Source organism: Mytilus galloprovincialis, chromosome 2 (assembly GCF_965363235.1).
Source record: "Mytilus galloprovincialis chromosome 2, xbMytGall1.hap1.1, whole genome shotgun sequence".
Lineage (NCBI taxonomy): Eukaryota > Metazoa > Mollusca > Bivalvia > Mytilida > Mytilidae > Mytilus > Mytilus galloprovincialis.
Genome location: NC_134839.1, coordinates 69545960 through 69570351, shown reverse-complemented (window position 1 = coordinate 69570351; position 24392 = coordinate 69545960). Strand labels below are relative to the sequence as shown.

The 24392-nt window shown below is 33.1% G+C and overlaps 1 protein-coding gene across 3 annotated transcripts; it reads right to left on the bottom strand.

The window, feature by feature from the left end:
* Window positions 1-767: 767 nt before the first annotated feature.
* On the bottom strand, window positions 768-23874 carry LOC143064253 (uncharacterized). Of its 3 annotated transcripts, none has more exons than XM_076236947.1 (15): window positions 23826-23874; window positions 19705-19840; window positions 14880-14973; window positions 13642-13788; window positions 12954-13005; window positions 12360-12488; window positions 10579-11846; window positions 9870-10139; window positions 8070-8297; window positions 6759-6863; window positions 5566-6032; window positions 4687-4983; window positions 3521-3667; window positions 2477-2540; window positions 768-1226 (listed from the first exon to the last, which is right to left on the bottom strand). In XM_076236947.1, exons 2-15 carry the CDS (start codon window positions 19831-19833, stop codon window positions 784-786), a joined length of 3840 nt encoding a protein of 1279 aa, XP_076093062.1. In that variant the 5' UTR covers window positions 19834-19840; window positions 23826-23874; the 3' UTR covers window positions 768-783. The 3 variants fall into 3 exon arrangements, with proteins under 3 accessions (XP_076093062.1, XP_076093061.1, XP_076093063.1); XM_076236946.1 differs by having other exon boundaries at window positions 23762-23856; XM_076236948.1 differs by lacking the exon at window positions 23826-23874 and adding an exon at window positions 23735-23818.
* Window positions 23875-24392: the final 518 nt, after the last annotated feature.

Genomic DNA, 24392 nt, shown 5'->3' with positions numbered 1-24392 from the left:
AAGTTGTTGAGTGATGAATTTGAAAACGCATCACACAGTATAGCTGACTTATATAAACCCTGAAACCAAATCTCAGAAATCCTTGTAATATAGTTCCTGAGAAAAATGTGAAGTAAATTTTCAACTCTGATGTCACATGTAAAATGATTAAGTGTTCAATAAACAGGAAGTTGATGAGTGATGAATCTGAAAACGCATCACACAGTACAGCTAACTTATATAAACCATGAAACCAAATTTCAGAAATTCTTGTTATTTAGTTCCTAAGAAAAATACGAAGAACAATATTCATGGGATGGACAGATTGACAGAAGGACGAGAGGTTAAACAATATAAACAATATAAAAAGAAATTTTTCAGCAGTCAAAATGTGCTTTATTTTATCTACTATATAATATATGCATTCAATAAACTATTCTTGTATGTTTTAAGAAAAGACACCCATGCTACCATGAGATATAACATTATGCTTGAACTGACATTTGATATAATTGGCACATAATCACAAAGCTATTCTTGACATTTTTCTATTGCAGAATTTGTTGAGGCAAGCTTGATATTATTCCAAAAAATATTTTAACTAATGCTACTTTGATCTTTTTGTCAGCACCAAATAATGCATCAAATTTTAGGATGTGGTTAAGATTTTTCAGCTACTTCCTTTTATTCTCTTATTTTCATTTGATGTTGTGTTACAGACCAAAAGTCCAATAAATTTTCAAATGACATTTAGAAACTTTGGTCCAGTGAAAAAAGAAAAACCATAATGTATTTTTTCCATATTTATTGCTTTAGATAAACTACAAGTCCAACTACTATTGCTAAAATAGGAAGAAGAACAAATCCATATGCAGTAACAGAACATAGCCAATACAATAACCATGCTTTTATCTGATCGAGGGACAGTTGCCCTCCAACAAATGTTACATACATCAAATTAAAGAAAATTCCAGTAAACAAAATAACAACTAACCATGATTTAACAAAGTGGGGCAAACATTTCTTATTTTCGTTCGTTACATCCCATTCAAGTTCATATAAAATTTTGGGAGTAATGCTCCTGTCCAAAGCTGCATCATCTCTAATTAAACCAGCCTCATAAACATTTTGTAAATTAACAGCAACAAAATCTGTGTGTTTGTTTTCCATCTTGGCTACAAAGTCCTTTGGTTTTATTGTATTCCTTGCTTTAACATTTTTGAGGAATAGAACCATTGGTCCTAATGCTGAAATTAAATAATACTTGTTAAATTTGTAATTTCTAACATGTAAATTCTAAGCATATTATTCAAAATGCTAATATTTATTCACCATAACAAATGCATGATGAAAAACGCAGGCTTTTATCTTGGCAATAAAAAATATAGTTATAAGCTTGTGTTCATCTTGAGGAGGGCTGAAACAAACTTATCTAATGATTTGGTTCCATTTCACTACAAATAAACATGTTTTAAAAAAAACATGTATGCTAATAGGTATGCATAGACGATGCCCATTTAAGAAAATGACACTTTTTGTTCATCTGTAAAGCATAAATTTTAGCCTTCTTAAGGTGGTACCTAACACTACAGGGAGATAACTCTGTAAAGTCATCTAAACATTTTAATTACGTAGTGTTTTAAAGGGAATATCAGGCTTTTCGGTGATCAAAATTGGTGTTTGTCAAACTGCAATAACCTGTGTAATTTTTTCTGATAAAATAGTTGGTTCAAAATTTTTGAAATCTTTATATTTTTGTTAAAGGGTCAAAGTTAATACTTTGTCAAATTTTTTTGAAAATTAAACGACCCAAATTAATTTTAGTGAAAGTGTTGGGTACCAGCTTAAAGTAAAATAATATGGGTATGTCCTGATCATGTACATTATATATAGTGATGCCAATAGCTGGTCATGATATTATTACCATGTGAATATGACATAGCTATTAAGTTGCAGAAGTGGTGGGATATGTCTAGTTCAATGGTCAATGTACATGTGTATGATAAAATATAACAAATACTTTTAATGCAAATAAGAGTATTCAATATTCAAAGCATATTCACTGTGCAGCCTAGTTTGCTTTTTAGGCCAGAATTTTTTTTATTATCTGTTTAACAAGATCCACTTACTCCACCTTTCCCGATTTCCGAATAAAAATAAAAGGAGTGCTTCTTACTTTTATTTTTCCCGCCGACTGTTACAAAATCCTCAGGAAAAAAATAAAATTTGTTGTTTACCCTACTCATTTTCAATTGCTTTCTTCATTAGTAATATTAATCTTTTACCAAGAAACAGCAATACGAAAGTAAAGATAAAATAATAAGTCTGGCCTTATGTATTTAGTGAAATATGTCTAAATGTGTAATACATCTTACTTGTACTTTAATAAATGTGAAAACATGTACTTTTAATTGCCTGGTTATCTAAAAATATTATCAACATTAATCAATAGGTTATGTTTCCCAAATATTATGCCTTATTCATTACAACTTCTTACATTTTGCAACTGATGCAAATTCTGTCATATTGATCTTGGTTGGTTCATGTTTCTGCTTCTCTATCTGAAATAAAAAAAACATATTTCTATCTTGTTTTCTATGTTACTAATAAAACCTAGAAGACTTTGTCACTCACCTAGCTACCCTTATTACTAATGTTTAACACAATTTAGTAATAAATAATCTATCCATTACTAGTAATAAATGGAGAATGTGTCCATTTGACACACATGATGCCCCTGCATGCCATAAAACCTTATAAAGGAACATAACTGTAAAAGTGACATCACCCGAATTCGAACTAAATTTGTGTTTTATGGTAAAATACATGGTTTATAAGATTCATAACATTAGGTTGAAGTATTTCTTAATTATTACTGCTACAAAGAAAGCAATCCCTACTGTGAATAGACCACTTTCGAGTTCATCCGTCACCGGCAAAAACTCGTCAATTATGACGTCATTTACCAGATAGAGGGGATCGCCTGTATCCCTGCACTATTTACGTTCATCAAGCGTCTTAGTGATCGTCATTGTGCAGGATAAACTAGAAATAATGGATGTTCTGTGGGTACTTAATGACAATTCCCTAATGACAGCAGTGCTGATTGTCAATTTTGAGAATTCAATTTGCTGAATAATTCGTACAATATAGAATTATAGTTTTCCAACCACTCGCTCAACATTGAAACGGAAGTGACGACGCCGCTAAATGCACAAATGACGTTCACGAAAACCAGAGTTTTTGACGGAAATGCATCGAACTCGAAAGTTGTCTATTCATTTATTTTGTGTGGACACCAATTTTGTGGATTGCAACAAAAAAAAATTGTAGATATTTGATTTCTTGGTTATGCCAATCTACATAAAAGCCTATAGAAAATGTGTTCTTCTTTGAATATCATATTTGGGGATCACATTTACGTAGCAAATACAGGGGAAAAAATTAATCCACAGTATGTAACAGTTTCCATAACAAGATACGATCTAAGTCCTAATAAATACAATGCAGTGTCTTTAACTAAATGTTTAGCATAATTTACCTGTTTCTCTAACATCACCACATGTCTTGCTGAATCAACTGCTTTATTGACAAGCATTGAACTTACATACTCCTGTATTTCACATGTTAGCAAAGAATTCGTTACATCTGGTAACATCTTAAATGTTTCTACAACTGCTGAATCCACCTGAAGAAAAGAAAAATATCAAATATAAACAGACATTACTTTTCTCATAAAAATAGGTTTTCTAATCTACTGAGGTTGTATGTCTGGTATTTTTGGAGTAGGTTCAAGTTGAACTGTTCAACCAGCTAAAAAAGATTTGAAAATGACCTTGAGAGGTTAACATTGACCAAAATGTGTTTCTTTGTCAGAGGACTTGACATGCCAGCAATTGCAAATAGATTTGAGACAAAGAAAACAGAGTTTCTGATGGAATAATTCTGAAAATACCAGAATGGAGCTCATGCATTATAAAACAAATTCCATTTAGTCTAGTTGCATGATTTTTATAGTTCGTTCTTATGTTGTACTGTTATTCCATTGTTCCAGGTTAGGGGGAGGGTTGGGTATCCCGCTAACATGTTTAACCCTGCCACATTCTGTATGTTTGTGTCTGTTCTAAGTCAGGAGCCTTTAATTCAATGGTTGTTGATTGTTTATGTGTTACATATTTGTTTTTCGTTCATTTTTTGTACATGAATTAGGCCGTTAGTGTTCTCATTTGAATTGATTTACACTTGTCATTTTTGGGCCTTTTGTAGGTGACTATGCGGTAATAATTTTGGGCTTTGCTCATTGTTGAAGGCTGTACATTGACCTAAGTTGTTAATTTCTGTGTCATTTGGTCTCTTGTGGAGAGTTGTCTCATTGGATCATACCACATCTTTATATCATCCTGCTTTAATGAGGGCTTTAATACCTGTGACATTAAAAGATATACAACTTCATTTCAGTAAAATCTAGACGAAGGGGTGACATTCAATATTTTATAATAAAATTGTTTATAAAAAATTGAGAATGGAAATAGGGAATATGTCAAAGAGACAACAACCTGACCAATGAGTAAAGAACAGCCAGAGGCCACCAATATATGTTTGTAATAACAAATATGTCAGTAATTGTGGATTTTGGGGGAAGGTTAACCAACTATCAGAGTTCATTTGTTTTACATGGTTAATTTCTTTGTTTTGTTATTTACGTACCATGATGAAAGTATGTTCAGTAATATGAAAATCTCCTCTATCCATCAATGATTTAAGTTCATACTCATCAGTTAAAAAGAATAGACGTCCACCGTAACTAAATAGGTTCTTTTTAACAGTAGTCATAATGGTATGTCCAAGTTCTGCTTTGATCCTGTCTAAAGAATGACTTTGACTAAGGATGAAGTAAGGTGAGGTGTCATCTGTGATATGGTCCTTGTCTTTAATTTTGGCAACATAATTACTCAGTAATACCTCTGGTAGGTAATTCATTGTGTTAAGTGTCTGATGGAAACCCTGTAACAAAAAATCAGTAGTTAAAAATATAAGCTTGATAAAAAATAGCAAAATTTCACTCTTCAATATGCTGAAATAGTCTGTGTTGATGGCAGATCTTTGATTGTTTCTGTTTATTTTTATCAACAACTTTAAATACGTTTGTAACAATTAATTAGCAGTATTGTATCAACACCTGGTCATCTGCCCTTTACATGTCTTTAGGTTATTTTTGTCATTGGGTTGATGTCCAATTGACATATACCCCACATCTCCTTTCATTCAAATTAAGACTAGAGTGCAGAAAAATGGCTACACTAATTACTTCAAAGTTCTTGAAGTTTTTCTACTAATTGTTTCCATATCTATGGAAATGTGGTAATTTTGAAAATTTGGCGATAATAAAATTTAGTACTAAAATTTTATTTGAAGTTGCATGATGTGGTAACTAAATGTTTTTTTTTTTTATATATGTTAATAAATCGCAACATTTTAATTTTCATTTCTAAACAATCAGGTATGGTGTTATAACATAGTTAAGAAAACCATATTTAAATACCACATATTAACATGGCTGATATCTACAAAAAAATAATCAGATACCTGTTTACTCCATTGCTTGTACAACTTGGATCTTAATTCTTTGTATCTTTCACAGAATTTGTCATCCTCATCTTTTATAAGATCTTCCAAACTTGACAATGCTAGCTGACGGACCAAAAACTGAGTATAAACAAAACTGGCATCTTTATAATCTTTATCTAATTCTTCTTGTGCTTCATCAACAACATTGGAACATAATTTCCACACTGTTAACAGTTCCGATTGTTGTTGCCTAAAGAACTCATCTAAATATCTTGGTGTTGACCCTTGTGTTATTTTGTCCCAGTCTTCCCTAAGAATCCAGTCCTGGTTCTGGAAGGCCAATCTTACAACACATGAGGCTAGTGTATATAGGACCAGATATTCTGAAGAATTTAATGTGCTCATTGATGCTTGACTTGTCAAAGTTTCAATAATTCCACCATTATTATTTCTATTTCTATCGGACTGGGTCTGAATATGAATCACTGCAAGTTTTAATAAACAATTACAAATTTCTTGTAGTTATTGAAGTCAAATGCAAAACAGAATCCCCATAAGATAGTTTCTGTATGATTAAAAAGTAACAATTTCTAGAATATAATCCTTTTACTTTAATTACTACTGCATGTAAAAACATTTTGTACATGTACGAAAAAATTGCTTAAAGTACTTGAAAAAAGTTACTGAAAAACTATACAAGCTGATCAGAGGCAGTCTGTTCAGTTTTGTTAGTTTCATATTTTTAAAGGAGACCCTAAGTCTAGATAGGCAATGGGGGGTAAATTGTGCACAGGTAAAACTGATTTAAACATACCATTTGTGTGCCTCTACCAAGTCAGGCTATCCAGACCATGTGTTGTTATATGTTGTCTTACAATTTCATCTTTCTATTATAAGTCATTTTTTCGTGGTTGGAATGGTCTGTTGTACTGTCTCACATTTTTTCTATTTCCTTTATTCTTTTCATTTATTAATGTAGATTCATTATTATTTGTAGGCTACCAGTTTTTCAGGATTTTGTGGGTATAGGTCAACCACCAATTTATGTGTTCAACAATTAAGTGCAAATCCTATACATTTCCTACAAAAACCTAGAAATCAAGTTTCCACATTAAAGTACCATCTTTCCTCAATCCACCAACTTGGAACCCAAATTACCCGCTATAAAATAACTGAATCCTCAGTATATATATACCATACACTATACTTACTGGAAGTTGATATTAGATCCTGAAATTGAAGTAGGCTACCTTTAGAAGATAGAATTGCTTCTAGTCCAGTTTTGAACCCTATTTCCTCTTCAAGTTGCCTTCCATCTACAACAGAAAACATGGAATATAGCAAATTTGAAATGTTTTCAAAACATTTCTCATGTATATAAAGAAAGTCAATGTTATTTTTTTATATTAACAGATAGTTTGTGGTTAATTGTCTTTCTTGGTTAAATCATAGAGGCCAGTTAAAATTATTGAATGAACCAGAGTACCCAGAGAGAACCATTGACCTTAGACAGGAATGCTGGCTTTTCTAATTTAGAAATATTGTTTTAAGTGCACCTGCCATGTGCCATGTTCAAACGCAGAACCTCATTGATGACAGGGTATTGATGAATATGGAACACCTACTCGAACCACTCACCCACTGAGTCTGTATTTGAGGTTTTGTATCTTATTTCAAAATTTCACTATGACATCAACACTGATCCTAGCTCCTACAGCCAAATTGTAGATCTTACCTGGAAGGAACATTTATCTGCCTTACTGTAGATCTTACCTGGATGGAGCATTGATCTGCCTTATTGTAGATCTTACCTAGAAGGAGAATCATTGTACACCATTGGTCAGCCAAATTGTAGATCTTACCTGGAAGGAGAATCATGGACACCCTCCATCAGCCAAATTGTAGATCTTACCTTGAAGGAGAATCCCTGGATACCATTGGTCAGCCAAATTGTAGATCTTACCTTGAAGGAGAATCCTTGGATACCATTGGTCAGCCAAATTGTAGATCTTACCTCGAAGGAGAATCCTTGTACACCTTGATCAGCCAAATTGTAGATCTTACATAGAAGGAGAATCCTTGGATACCATTGGTCAGCCAAATTGTAGATCTTACCTTGAAGGAGAATCCTTGGATACAATTGGTCAGTCAAATTGTAGATCTTACCTTAAGAAGAATTCTTGGATACCATGGGTCAGCCAAATTGTAGATCTTACCTTGAAGGAGAATCCTTGGATACCATTGGTCAGCCAAATTGTAGATCTTACCTTGAAGGAGAATCCTTGGATACCATTGGTCAGCCAAATTGTAGATCTTACCTTGAAGGAGAATCCTTGGACACCATTGGTCAGCCAAATTGTAGATCTTACCTTGAAGGAGAATCCTTGGACACCATCGATCAGCCAAATTGTAGATCTTACCTTGAAAGAGAATCCTTGGACACCACCAATCAGCCAAATTGTAGATCTTACCTTGAAAGAGAATCCTTAGACACCATCAATCAGCCAAATTGTAGATCTTACCTTGAAGGAGAATCCTTGGACACCATCGATCAGCCAAGTTGTAGATCCTCACCATTATTTTGTATGATATTTCCTCAATGTCAGGTTTTGAAAGACTATTCTGGATATTCAACTTGTCAGAACATTGTTCTATAACAGTGCACACATTCTTTGTTGTCCAGGAAGTAATTATACAATCGATCTCTGGCATGGCTTCTAAATTATGTTTAAGTACTGCTTTTGTCACACCTTATAATAAAACATTGTATTTGCATTTGAAAATTGAATATATGTTAAGAATATTAGCTTTTTCTAGGTATAAAACACATAGACATAAAACAAGTGCATGCAGTGATTTCTGTATAAATCAAATATTAGAAAGTTAACAATAAGAAAATTTAAATTAAAAAGTTTACCTCTGACATCAAATCCAATTTTCCTTTTTTTTTTTTAAATTATTATTTACTTGTATGATAAATGTTACAAGAGTGCACACATTTAATTGTCTCGCATGCTTTACTAACGATCACATCACAACAAATAGTTAATCTCCTGCTTAAAACAGACAACAACATTGACCAATATTTTTTTAAACCATGAAAATTTCAAGAAACTTGTTTCATATGACTTTAAGGTTCTAGACAGATGGTCTAAGAACACCCATACAAACTGGGACAGATTTGATTGAAAAAATTCTTGAAACATGGATGGACTTTGGCTGAAAATAGGGCTGTTCCAGATTTAAATCGGATGGGTAGGTAGGGGTATGGGAGGCTTTTTTTTTAATACCCTGATTACCCATAATATAAAAATTTTCCTTTCGCCTATCATATACCAGTAATTCTTATCAAAATACTAAAAAAAGTGGAACCCCCTATAATTTATAAATTTTAGTGTCTCCCTTCCCCTATGCATTTAAATCTTAAACACTACTTAGTCAATCATAGTTATAGCTTAGGAATTATCCAATAGTGTTTATAAAACAAAAGCTCTTAGTAAAAACATTGATAGAAAAAAAAAAACACTGAATAAAACAAGATCACTTTCAGTAAAACTATTAGAATGTTGTTATGGACCATTGATATGACAGGAATTGACTGAATTTAATTGATTACATAAGATTTATAAAAAAAAGTCTTTAAACTTCATGAAAACATAAATTAGATAAAACTTATTTGACTAAGTATCTTCAGATTTAACCAAATCATGTCTGCTTGAGTCAGGTGTTTCAAATCAGAATTACAAAATTTATGTCTGGTTGGGAAAGGTTATTCTACTTTAGATTTTCCCAAGTTATGCCTGCTTGAGTCAGTTCACATTGACCTTATTTATGCCTGGTTGGGTGGTGATTTTTACTTCAGATTTATCAAAGTTATGCCTGCTTCAGTCTTAGTGATTTCACTTCAGTTTTACCCAACTTATGTCTTGTTGATTTGGTTACTTTAATTCAAACTTAAAAAAGTTATGCCTGAATTGTTTTTTTCTAACTACTAACAGACAAGTAAAATGAAAATAAGGCAGGCAATTTTTGTAGTATGAACAAGAATGTGTCCACAGTACACGGATGCCCATCCACACTAACATTTCCTATGTTCAGTGGACCGTGAAAATGGGATAAAAACTCTAACATTAGAAAGATCATATCATAGGAAACATGTGTACCAAGTTTCAAGTTGATTGGACTTCAACTTCATCAAAAACTACCTGGACCAAAAACATTAACCTAAAGTGGGACGAACGGACGGACAAACGAACAGACACATGCACAGACCAGAAAACATAATGTCCATAAATGGGGCATAAAAACAGGTGTAATATTACCTTTCTGAAAAGCTCTATAAATGATAAATTTATAACTCTCTGTTCTTAATTCCTGAAACCATCTATTTGCAATGACTTCTAATCCTGTAAAACATCTTGTATCACCATGTCTTATTTGTTTTTTTAAATACTTTTCTTGCTTTCCAACATGGCTGACCAACTGTTTCAAAAACACACTACATTCATGTCTTAGATTGTCAATTGAAATTATTTCTGCGTCATCCCAATCCTCAACAAATTGCTGAAAACAGTTAATCCTACTGGTAGAATCTGAATAATAAAATAAATATGTTTTAAATTATTTGACCTTTATCGGGATCAGATCAAAAATTGAGTAAAATCATAATAGTCTCATACAAGTTTCTACTGAATATCTGAACTATTTTCAAAATTGATATGGAACTTATGGGAAGACAAGCATTCAAATGGCTTATCTTTTTCCCCCTCAGTTTCCTCAAAGGTAAAAAAATTGTTAAATCTGCATGCAAGCTGTCTTTTTATTTAATTTTCTAAAATGAAGAAATTGCACAATTTTCCATATACAAATAAAAACTTGCACTCTGGAAAGTAGGAAAGCAAGATCCTTTCTCATATTTATTGTTAAAATGTGCATCTGATGTAGAAAAAATTAGTACCGTTAATGTTATCACTTCATATTAGTGTTTTTTTTAACATTGCAACTGAATATTTATCATCAGTTATTTCTTACCTGTGATTTCATCTTGTGATGCTGACATTAGAATTCTATTTCCTCTATCATCTATTTTGGACACTCCAATATCACTCCAAGTAACTGGTGGTCCCTTACTGTGTTTCCCACTGGTTTCAGGCTGGAGCATGCTTTTCTCAGAAGTTTTGATTTCATCAGTTTTCTTCAAATTAGCAGTTGGTAAATTATCTGCCATTGCTAAGCCTGAATCTGTATGGGCTGGTTTTGGTGTATCAGAAGAAACTATGTCAGAGTTTGTATGAAAAACTTGTTTTATTTGAACAGCCTCATCTGACTGTGACATCCAGTTGCTTCTACTACTACTATACATTCGAATTTCTTGAGCATTTTGGCGTTTATCAACTAAGATACCATGATGTGATGTTCCTTTGCTTGATTTATTCCTCCTTTTCCAGTTAGTTTGTGTACCTCTACTTTGAACAGAATAAAGACTTACATTGGCATTTTGACTCATGTTACGAGTTCCTATATACTTCATTAAACTACTGGAATGTTTTGAAGACTCAATGGCTGTTTTTGAATCTGGCTGAATATATTCCACCGCCAATAATTCATCATTAGAACTGGACTGACTTCTACCCAGTCTAGAGATTTTAGAACAGTAATTATCAACATCAGACTTATTGTTTTTTTTATTATAACTACCTTGAAACTTTTTAGTACATGATCTAGTTCCAGATTCTAAATTATTATCTTTGTTTTCATGATTAGTATTTATTTGACTCTGAAAGGAATTATTATCTATTTGTTTTAACCTTTTCTGCCCTGGAAGGTCAATGGCACTTTTGATTGGTTCGTCATCTTCAGAATAAAAACTCCCTTCTGATTTAATTTCTGTTTCTGACGTAAAATTGTACTTTTTCTCTTCTAAATAAGTATGCAGGCGATTAGATTTTGTAGGCTTTTCCTCGTTTTCATTCATTTGATTTTTAAATTTGACAATGTCAGGCAAAAATCCAGACCTAATATTGCGTAACATGAACTCAAATATTGCTGCTGATACAAAAGTCATGCCAGTAACAAAGCTACACCATGTAAATGTATACATATCAATGTAGACACTGTCTCTAGTTTCAGGCTGAATTAGGATGTAAACAATCAAGGTACTCGTAAGAAGTGATGAAATACCAAAAAATATCAACAGTATATTCATGGTACCAGTATAGGCCCCAAATTTGTTAGGGCCTAAAGCCATGGATATCCAATGGTGATACTGCAACACTGATTGAAATACAACCTTACATATACTGAAATGGAATAAGAAAACTAATCAGTTAATATTGCTTCAATGCATTTGTGTAGTCATGTTATAATGTATTGGTGTGAACCCTTTTGGACTTTGATGTTTCTCTGGTCCCTTAAGCTTCCTATTACATTTTGTTATGCCTGTGTTTGCAAAGATGTTTTAGATTTTAATGAATGAAATGTTTGTATACCTTGTATATTATAAAGTCAGTGATATTGTTACAATAATTAATTTAATCTTTAACTAAATTCTATCAACGATACAAATATTTGGTTAGGATTTTGACTGTACCTGCAGAATTCTCATTAAAAACAGAATATAACATCTTGATTTTTTCATAGAGCTCATAAATAGGTTTTACAGTAAAAAGAGTGGATATGATTTGTGGTCAAAAAGCTTTTTACTGAAGGCCTTCTATAAATTATCTGTGTGGCACTAATAAATATATTAATTTATGATGAACATAAAATAATTCAAAACATTTAACTACTGTACATATCATTCAAATATTTACTTTCTTTTTGCTACAGGATAAACTGTTCCACTCTCTGATGATGATGTACTACCAGGGTAGACAACTCTTACAGGTACAACAAATCTTTCTCCTGTTGATGTTTTGACAACTTCAACCTTTTCAGGTCTCCTGCAAAAAAAAAACTAGAGTAGATTTGTTCATTTATCAAAAACACTTGATTTATAGTTATTCAAAGAGTCATTTTGCCTCAGTGAAATTTTAATCTAGCCATAGTACAATTCCTATCTATTCTTGTCCTAGTACAATTCCTATCTATTCTTGTCCTAGTACAATTCACATTTTGCCTTAGTACATGCATATTTTGCCATAGTGCAATTCCCATTTAGGTTTAGTACAATTCTCAATTTGTCTTTTCATTTTTTTAACTAAAATATGCAGTATAGGCAAAATGGGATCAAACTGTTTTTATCATGGGCTTTTTATCGGAACAAATGTAATCATCTGAGTTGATGCGGATCTTCCATTCTCATAAATCTGCCTGACGTCACCTGTGCCTGTGACTTAATCTTTACTGTACACCATCATTTTTTTAAAGTTAATTCTAAATTGTCTAATCTTATTATTGTGATTTACCATTTTAAATTAGTGACTAGCATCTTCACTTCAATAACTTGTCCAAGATATTCTGCAAAAAAAAAATATGGTTGAATTGTTATATAATTAACAGATATGTATTTCTGAATAAATTAACATAAATTTCAGGAAGCTCATATCTGCTTTAAAAATGTGATGAAAGAAAATTTCATGCATGGCCATTATGTGTCAGAATATATAAGTAAAACAGAAAGTTGATGAGAAAGAAATTTAAAAACCCATTAAACAGAACTGCATGCTCACATACAGACCTATATTTTATTTTAATTTCAGGAAGGTCTTATTCAATTCCTGAGAAAGCTGCAACACACAAACTTCAAGAAAAGGAGGGACAGAAATTGGGTATCACAAAAGAAAACAAACGTAACCTTTTCTTTTCAAACCTACAGGTAAAATTTCAAAGCATTATTACACCACTGCAGAACTTTTATATGCCAGACATTATGTGAAAACATTACCTTTCTTTTGTATTCTATTGTAGTATCAAGTCTGCACCAAAAACTTTTTCAACTACCAGTCTGAAGACCAATATTCTGACATTTTTCTTATTGGTCCAAACAAAGTTTTGAAAAAACTTACTAGTTTGAATGAAATTTTGCTAGTCTGGGGCATCGGACTAGTGGCTAACCATGCAGACTGAGTATCTGGAATACTAATACATTCATACCTTTAATTCTAAACAGTATCAAGTCTTTACATCCTCTCTGGAAGATAAACTTTCCCTCATCAAATACAGCAACTTTAAAGTAACTAGAAATCGCCCTCTCACCAGTCAGCTGAATGAAAATACTTGTTTCTCTGGTACAACTTACACCTGAAAACCAATGTAAAAAGAATTAAACAAAAGGTATTTACTGATTAATTATGTTCCCTTCTGTTGTTTCTATGCTAAACAAACGGAAATTAAATCCACAGCATTTCCCCTTGTACTCTAACATTTGAAAATTTGGTGCTTGATACATTTAGGATTATTACATGCAGTGTTGGCAAAAATTTCATTAAAAAAGAAGGGTCCACGGAACCCAGGGTCTTGCCTACCTTATGAATCTTAAAATGTTTTAAGAACTTTAAGTGAAGACTGTATGTAACGTAACTGGAAGAAAAACTGAGTCCATTTGTAAGTATGTACAGAAAACAGGAAATATATTTTTACAAAATTTCCTTCTAGATACTAGCTTTTGATCATAAACAAGCTTCTGTCCAAGTTTGGTAGAAATCAAGGGTAGTTTAAGAAAGTTATTAAAATTTAAAAAAGTTTACCACAGAGTGAATGTAATGTTAATAGGCAGAAAACTAAGTCCATTTATAACTTAAATACAGAAAAACAAGATTTTTTTTTACAAAATTTACATCTGGATACTATCTTATAATCATTAACAAGCTTTTGTCCAAGTTGAGTAGAAATCCAGGATAGTTTAAGAAATTTATTAAAATTTCAAAACTTTAACCAGAGTTAATATTTGTGGACGCTGCCCTCACCGCCAGAATGAAGGATCGCTATGTCTTGCTTTTTTCGATAAAAGTCGAAGGCTTCACAGTTTTTTTTTGACAAAAGTCAAAGCTCGACAAAAACATGTTTATGAATGAAGATATTGGTTAAAACAAAATTAAATATGGACATTACAAGTACACCTTCTAGGGTGTGCTCAACTTTAGTTCACAAAATGAAAGGTACTATTACTAGAACAATATAATAAATATCAGTCAAAAAGCTGTATTTCATTTCATAACAATTTAGGCACAAAAATAATTTCTTTTTGATAGAACCAAATTATCCCTAGACACTAAAAAAAACATCACAAAACCTTGCTGTGTCCGAATTGTAAATTAAAGGACTTTAAATTTAATGAAAATATATGACATTTGATTAAAATTATATTTTTTTCTTATTAATTAATACCTAACCTGGTCTTTGTGATGTATCCACTATCAGTAAATATTTATGAAGTTTCTTTTCTTGTGTCATATCCTCCAAAGGACGAACATCAACTACTTTCGGCTGAAAATACACATAAAAAAAAACAATCATCACTAAGTTCTGGTTAAGAACAGACATATAACCTCCACTATGGGGACTTTCTCAAATTTAATAAACTCAGGAACACTATACAAATAAAAAGGTTGAAAAGTTGTCATTTAAAAAGGGTTTAGTGTAGTTTGTCCCTTATAGTACGGCGGCTTTATGAAAAATTGTGCACATCCTGCTACAAGCATGAAATTTGGCATAGAACTTCCTCAACTATTTCTCTTTCATTTCAGATAGGGAGGCATTTGAAAAAAATGCCTCACTTCCGGTAAAATCTAAAATGGCGGACATCATACTTAAATTAGCCCAATATCGAAGGCTAGTATGTGAAAAGGTGTTATTAACATGCTACTATCATAATATTTGGTACAAACCTTTGTTTTGTACTACTTTTGTATATATGATATAGATAAGATGTCTTCAAAAACCCTACTTCCGGTAAAATCAAACATGGCGGATATAGTACTACAATAAGCTTATTTTCAGGGAGGATAATTGAAATGTGTTTTAAAGTATTGCTACTATCATTATATTGTGGAGGAACCTTTCTTTGGTGCTTCTCATGGATACAATGTATAAGACATATGTCTTTAAAACCCTTACTTCTGGTAATATCAAATATGGCGGACATAGAAATATTGATAATTTTTCATTTTTATATTCAACTTTTTTCAAACTGTAAATAAAATGAATTTTTTGGGGTTGTCATTAAACTTTTGGCTTTAAGTCATCCTCAAAACCACTTATTCTATTCAGCTGCATATGTTTCAATACAAAATTAACACTTCCGGTAAAAAATCAATATGGCGAAAATTACAAAGATGAGTCCTCAATCCATATATTCGATGAAGAGTTTTGGATAGATTGATTAAAACAAAATAAAATCACTAAAGTTGTTAAACATCTTTAGAATGACTTATTTATGGCCGCATATATACATGTTTACTCACAATCGGAGAGCTTATTTTCCAAATTTACAAAGATCGTGGTATTGTTTCCTACATCTATAATGTACAAGCTCCTAATAAGATTAAGAGGCCTCACAAAAGAGTTGTTCAAAAGGGTGCCATGGATAATGTTTCCCCTTCGCCATTCATAAGGGATGGACTAGTAAGAAAAGGAACCAATACCAAGCTTGTTACTCGTTCACATCCGCCATGGTATATTGCACGTTTTACTTGCTGAAAAAGACTAGACCGAGTCGTGGGAATAGCCTCAATAAGTATTTCCTCTTCCAAAAGCACATTTTTTCTTGCTTCGTTAACCCCATCTGATAAGTTTGTTCGATCGTACAACAAAGCCATGTATCATTCTATCAATGACATTGTCAAATCCATATCTGGTGATGTTGGCTGATCAATCATCATTCTAAATGATAGAGTCACATCTTTAAACACCATCCATGTCACCAACACAGTTCCTTTTCCAGCAAACGTGTAATATCTCAATGCCTAGTGTATTTGAAAGGTCATGGATACATATATATCTGAAGCTTTCCCCCTTTTCAAATGCAAGCCAAAGTTTGCCCCTAGGTCACTGAAAAGCAAAACCGCAATGACAGCAACATCATGGTATCGAATGTTCAAGTCATGACTCAGTTAAGTCTGTGTTTCACTGCATCAGACACATGCATCTTGATTCAAGTGTCAGCCTCTTTACGTGAACATGATGCTAAGCTTGAAACATCACCATGTGATGGATAGCACAGAACATCCTGAGTAATTGTTGCTACAACTGCCTTTCCCTCTAAATCTATTGAGCAAGCTGTTGCGAATGAAAACTTAAAAGTTCTTTCTTATTGTTGTAAACTTGTTTTGACTCTTGATTCGTCAGTGTATTTGTATTCCCTTTTCCCTAAATGTAGCTCTTGCTTCTTATAACAAGTGCTCAGGATATTCTATCTTATCTACCTCAAGATGTATTTCAAGTTTATCACCATGTTCACATTAAGAGGCTGACAATATAATCATGGTGCCTATGTTTGATGCAATGAACCACGAACTTGCACGAGTCATGATTCGAATAGTCGCTATTGTTTCGCTATTCCGTGAAAGGGGTAGACGAACTATGAATTGTGTTTGGGAGGGCAAAAAGCTTTGGATAAATATATTTACAAATGCACCTGGCAATGAGTGATTACACACACTTATTGTGCTCCATGTCTTTACCAGTTGGATATGGTTCTCTGGTTGCTTGAAAAGGAAAATAAGACTGTGTGGGAGACATTGATGGCATTTGAAGATGTGACTTTGACATAAAGAATGATGATTGATCAGCCGAAATCACAGAGGCTTAACTGTAAGATCACACAAACTTATCAGATGGGGTTAACATGGTTAACGAGTCAAGAAAATAACTATTTGCGCAAAAGGGAAGACTAATTGAGGGTAAAACGTGCAATATAATAAGGCAGGTGTTTAGGGGGACGAGCTTGGAATTGACTTTAATGATACCCAGTTCAAGCGCTTATAAATGGCGAAGGGACAGAGAGGATAACTTTTAAATAACTCTTTCTAAGGCCTCATCATTTTGTCAGAAGCTTGTACATTGTGGATGTACTTGGGAATGCGGTTCAATGCCAAAACATGCTACATCCTAAGCATCAGAAACAAAAGCCATAAAATCTACAGTTTAAATGGACACATACTACAACAAGTCAAGCATAACCCGTACCTATGCCTACAAATTTCGAAAGACCTCAAATGGACCACCCACATATTAAACGTGGCAAAGAAAGTTAATTCAACACTAGGCTTTCAAAGAAGAAACTTGAAATACTGCCCACAAGATTGCAAAAAACAGCTTACATCTCGCTCGTTGATCAACGATGGAATGTGGAGCCATAGTAAGGGACCCCAACATGGTAACAAACATAAATAAGCTAGAAAGGATACAACGTCAAGCGGCAAGATTTATCACCATAGGTTACAAGTCAAGAGATGGCAGGTGTGTCTCCAATATGCTTGCCAAACTGGAACTACAAGACCTCCAGACAATTGCAAGACGAACAAGCTAGAAGTTGATATTTATGTACAAAGTGGTTTAGGGGCTGATTCCCACTATTGAACCAGACGAATTTCTCCAAAAAGCACGTCCTAAGAGAAACATAACTGCAAAGAAGTTCGAAGAATACCACGCAACAAATATTGTGGAAAAGCAAGTAGAGAATCACTCTTACTCAAACTCATTCTTTGTAAAGACAGTGATCGCGTCGAATCAGCAAGACGACACTGTAGTGCGCAAATCAAGCGTATAGAGCGTCAAATCTGCTCTTACTCCTTGTCAATAAATCGGCGGCGCTCTCTCAAACTGTTATATTAAAGCCAGAATTGGTATTGACAACGAATTCATACAAATACAGATACAGATACAGAGGATGTCGCGGTCGTTGTTAATGTGGAAAATCGGGTCTCCCGTGCACTGTTTTGTTTACATGTTGTGGTGACTGAATAAACATGTATTTTCAGCCAAATAGTAATAGTTTGAAAAATGTTTTAGTACTTCAGTAATTTTATTTTGTTTTAACCAATCTATCTAAAACTCTAAATCAAAGATATGTATTGAGGACTCATTTTTGAAATTTCCACCATATTGTTTTTTTTTAATACCGGAAGTGTGATTTAAAAATTTACATTAGAAAAAATTTAGTGGTTTTGAGGATAACTTGAAGCCAATAGTTTAATGACAAGCAAAATAAACCCCAACAAAAAACATTTTCTTTACATTTTGAAAAAAGTTGAATATTAAAATAGAAAATTGATATTTCTATTTCCGCCATTCTAAATTTTACCGGAAGTAAGTTTTTTAAAGAGATATGTCTTCTAAATTGTATCCATGAGAGGCAAAAAAGAAAGGTTCCTGCCCAGTGTAATGATAGTAGCAATACATTAAAACACATTTCAATTACCCTCCCTAAAAAAAGCTTATTCTAGTACTATATCCGCCATGTTTGATTTTACCGGAAGTAGGATTTTTGAAGACATCTTATCTAAATCATATACTGTAAATTCAGAAATTATTGCGAGGTTTTTATTATTGCGAATAATGCGACTGAGTTGTAAACGCAATAATTAAAACTCGCATTTTGTAATATTTGAACTGACTTAAGCATGACTTTTCTCAAAATCGTAAAAATTAAAATCGCATTCAAGTGTAAAATGACAAAATCGCAATAATAAATGCACGCAATAATTTCTGAATTTACAGTATCCAAAAGTAGAACAAAACAAAGGTTGATACCAAATATTATGTTAGTAGCATGATAATAACACCTTTCCACTTAATAGCCTTCGATATAGGGCTGATTTAAGTATGATGTCCGCCATTTTGGATTTTACCGGAAGTGAGACATTTTTTTTCAAATGCCTCCCTATCTGAAATGACAGAGTAATAGTTGAGGAAGATCTATACCATATTTCATGCTTGTAGCAGGATGTGCACAATTCTTCTGAAATATGCTTGTAGCCGCCGGACTATTAATATGTAAAAGTGTACTCGCTGCTCTATAATTACTTAGTTTGTCACTGAAAATGCTATTATGGTATAGTGTACTCACTATTGTAGGTTTAATAAAGTTCGACACTGAATATGGCATAGTGTACTCACTACTCTGGGATAACTTAAATTTATCACTGAATAGTCTTTTGCGAGTCAATTCTCTAGGATTGATATAGTTTGTTACTGAAAAGGGTAAAGTGTACTCACTGTCCTGGGATTACCATAGTATATCATGACCAGTGTCACTACATACATTAGACTAATGCCTCCAGTTAGGTAATACACAAATCTATTATCAAAGTCATGCCTCCATGACCAAAGGGAAAGATCAGCCATTGTCAATCTAAAAAAAAACGTAATTCAATAATAAAATCTATTAAAATATGAATACAAGAGGTTCTTCAAAACCTAAAGTCAATCACATCCGCCTCTGGTAAAGAAAATGCAATTTTGATATATATAATTCCATTTAAAGGCAATAACTCATATATATATGGACAAAGTATGTTCTGACTTCTGTATGGGAAATCCAAGTAACATTTGGCCCAGTAGGTTCAGATTTTATAAAAAGTTTAAAGAAAACAGATTGAACGACAATGGACACCAAGTAATTGCAAAAGTTCACATGGCCTATTAGGGCAGGGAGCTAAACAAGAGGCTCTCAAGTGCCTGAATCACTCACCTTTCCTTTTTTGCTTAATTCTTTCAATCATCAATGATTATTTTTGCTTTTCAAAATACATTATTGACTGGCTTAAAAATGCCATTCAAACGTTCTATGTATATGTCATATTTTCTTCAAAAGCAAAAAAATGCATTTTACCCCTATGGGTTCCATTTTAGCCACAGTGGCTGTTTCTTGACGTTCATTAATGTACTAGGAAAAATATACAAAATTTATACTATAGTGTTGATACTCTGAAACTCATTCAGCCCAAGTTTGGTTGAGATTGATTCAGCAGTTTCAAAGGAGAATGTTTTAAAAAACAAGCAAACTTAGTAGATGAACAAATTGTGAAAAATTGTGTTTAAAACTTAAGGGGTCAATTGACAATTTTAGTCATAAAACTTATTTGTATATCCTATTTTGCTGAATTTTTTTGGCTGTTTACAGGTTATCTTTATAAAGATGATAACTGAAAACTAGAAAAATGACAAACATCAATTGAGGGGCAATAACGGTTTATTAACCTAAAAATCAGATACCTTATTTTGGCTGATAATTTCCATGCAGGTAGACCTTGACCTAATGAACACTTAAACTTATTCTAATTTGCTCCAAATACTTTTAGTTTTTGAGACATTAGTCAAAAACTGCATTTTACCCTATGTTTTATTTTTAGCCATGGCTGCCATGTTTTCTAAACACTAACCTCATCCTAGATAACCTAAAAAGAATGCAGGTTAAGTTTGGTTTAGTTTGGTTCAGTTAGTTAGTTTCAGAGAAGATATTTTTTAAAGTTAGAAAACAAGATAAACAAATTGTGTTAAATTATCTTTAAAAATGCAATAACTCCCTATGGGGCCAATTGACAATTTGATCATAGTACTTATTTGAAGATCTTACTTTGCTGAATATTTTTGCTGTTTACACTTTATCTTTGTCTATAATACATTGTAATCACAATTCAAGATATTATAATGAAAAACTGCAAAATATCCATAAAAATTACCAATAGGGCTCTTCACAGTTCGTCCATGTTGGATAGGGGGCAGATTTTCTTAATGAATGTAAAAATGGTGAGAAAAATACGGGAAATCATCATTAAAACACAGAAGCTGCTTGGAAACATGCATAGGATTTCCCAATACTTTCATACTATTTCCACCTCTTTCTAAAAAATCTGCCCCATATCCAATCTACATCTACACTATTGATCTGCAGTGGAAATCCATAACGCAGATACTGCTGTGCAAACGTCAACCTGCGTGCTCAGTATTTACAAGTGCAATTAAAATTGGATAAAAACAGGTGGTTTCTGTTTACAGCTGCAGTCTCTGAAGTTGCTCCTTGAAGCATTCCAGAGATGTAGCTTGGAAGGCTTAAAGAGGCAGGCTGTTCCAGTCGGTGATGGTGAGTGGTATGTAGCTGTATTTGTAGGCATCTGTGGAGGTACTGATCTGAGTGAATTTTTCTGGATGGTATTGTCTTCTTGAGGTAGATGGTCTTCTCACATATAATGATATGTTGACTGCCGCCTTACATGTGTTGCTTTGTAGAACATGCTTAGTCTACTGGATTTCCGTCTAGATTCTAACGTTGGCCATTCTAGGGTTTTCATGATATTTGTAATTGTCCCCGGTTCTCGACTGTATGTTGATGTCGCAAATCTGGCAGCTCTTCTTTGGACCATTTCTAGGGAGTCGATGTCATGTGTTGCAATATAGTCGAACTAACAGTGAAAAGCCCTATTTAGTGGCATCAACCCAACAATGAGTTGTTAGAATCATCTGAAAATTTCAGGGCTGATATAGAACTAGAGTGTATAAACATTTTTACCCTTTTGTCTGATTTGCTCTTAATGCTAGAGTTTTTGAGATGTATGCCTAAAACTGGGTTTTTACCCCTATGTTCTATTTTTAGCCTTGGCGGCCATGTTTTTTTTACAAAACAAACAGAAAATAAAACAGACTTTATTCTAGATACTCTTAAGATCATTCAGCTTAATTTTGGTTGGAATTGATTCAGTAGTTTCAGAGAAGATCTTTCAAATAGTTTACAGACGAACAACAACAGACGCAAAGTGACACTGATGGCAAAGGCTCACATTTGATCATAGTACTTATTTGAAGATCTTACTTTGCTGAATATTTTTGCTGTTTACACTTTATCTTTGTCTATAATACATTGTAATCACAATTCAAGATATTATAATGAAAAACTGCAAAATATCCATAAAAATTACCAATAGGGCTCTTCACAGTTCGTCCATGTTGGATAGGGGGCAGATTTTCTTAATGAATGTAAAAATGGTGAGAAAAATACGGGAAATCATCATTAAAACACAGAAGCTGCTTGGAAACATGCATAGGATTTCCCAATACTTTCATACTATTTCCACCTCTTTCTAAAAAATCTGCCCCATATCCAATCTACATCTACACTATTGATCTGCAGTGGAAATCCATAACGCAGATACTGCTGTGCAAACGTCAACCTGCGTGCTCAGTATTTACAAGTGCAATTAAAATTGGATAAAAACAGGTGGTTTCTGTTTACAGCTGCAGTCTCTGAAGTTGCTCCTTGAAGCATTCCAGAGATGTAGCTTGGAAGGCTTAAAGAGGCAGGCTGTTCCAGTCGGTGATGGTGAGTGGTATGTAGCTGTATTTGTAGGCATCTGTGGAGGTACTGATCTGAGTGAATTTTTCTGGATGGTATTGTCTTCTTGAGGTAGATGGTCTTCTCACATATAATGATATGTTGACTGCCGCCTTACATGTGTTGCTTTGTAGAACATGCTTAGTCTACTGGATTTCCGTCTAGATTCTAACGTTGGCCATTCTAGGGTTTTCATGATATTTGTAATTGTCCCCGGTTCTCGACTGTATGTTGATGTCGCAAATCTGGCAGCTCTTCTTTGGACCATTTCTAGGGAGTCGATGTCATGTGTTGCAATATAGTCGAACTAACAGTGAAAAGCCCTATTTAGTGGCATCAACCCAACAATGAGTTGTTAGAATCATCTGAAAATTTCAGGGCTGATATAGAACTAGAGTGTATAAACATTTTTACCCTTTTGTCTGATTTGCTCTTAATGCTAGAGTTTTTGAGATGTATGCCTAAAACTGGGTTTTTACCCCTATGTTCTATTTTTAGCCTTGGCGGCCATGTTTTTTTTACAAAACAAACAGAAAATAAAACAGACTTTATTCTAGATACTCTTAAGATCATTCAGCTTAATTTTGGTTGGAATTGATTCAGTAGTTTCAGAGAAGATCTTTCAAATAGTTTACAGACGAACAACAACAGACGCAAAGTGACACTGATGGCAAAGGCTCACATTCCAACTGAAAAACCAGACACAGCCTCACAGGTCCTATGACTTTGTATCTATCAACAGCAAATTTGATGTACATAGAGAAGGGGACAAGTATTTTGGATTACTTTGTGTTTTCACATGAAGAAATCAACCTTTAAACTGAAATATCTTTTTTCTTAAACATGGTTTATTCAGATTTATGAATAAATGAGGGATGAAGAAATTCACGTGTTCAATGAAAAGTCATGTTCTCATACAAAGATATATAATTTCTGTCTCATGACCTATGAAGTTTGATGTTATATTATCCTTTTGCCAAGGATGGCAACTTTAACTGATTGCATTTACATTTCACTTATCTTCGCGCGTCTGCTTTTTCTTTCGGAACCCCTCAAAATTTTGAATTTCTTCACGATTTAGCTTAATACCATCTATCATTTCAGGAATTATTACAACGAAACGGACTAAATTTGTCCATAGGTGCTGGAGAATGGACCCCCTTTTTTCAAATTATTTTATTTTTAGATCAAGGATTTGTATAGTACAAATCCTTGTTTAGATCAACCTGAGATTTTTGTGGAGTCCGTGTTGCTATTAAGGGCATACGATACAGTTTTGAACCTGTATTTACAAGTTGATGAAAATTTGCATATAGGCTATTTTTTATCTGATTAAATCAAATATGTAATAAAAAATATACCTTCATGTGCTACTTTTTGAGTAAAATGAGGTCGAAATTTTGTATATTTGCTCAAAATTCAGATTTGTGTCCGTATTTTCTTTTTCGAAAGAAAGACATAACTTTTTTGTTTTAAAAGATAAACACAAATTGTTTTTTGTTAAATAATCGGTAATTTCTGTATTTTATAAGTATCATTAAAAATTATGCAATTATTATTCCGAAATAACTCTATA

Bases quoted from the DNA above. Each gene is read 5' to 3' on its own strand.
- LOC143064253 (XM_076236947.1), bottom strand. From the start codon at position 19,833: ATGGCTGATCTTTCCCTTTGGTCATGGAGGCATGACTTTGATAATAGA. The intron at 13,789-14,879 runs GTTAGGTATTAA...ATTGGTTTTCAG, and splicing joins GGATACATCACAAAGACCAG to GTGTAAGTTGTACCAGAGAA. The intron at 2,541-3,520 runs GTAAATTATGCT...TTTTTATTTCAG, and splicing joins TGGTGATGTTAGAGAAACAG to ATAGAGAAGCAGAAACATGA.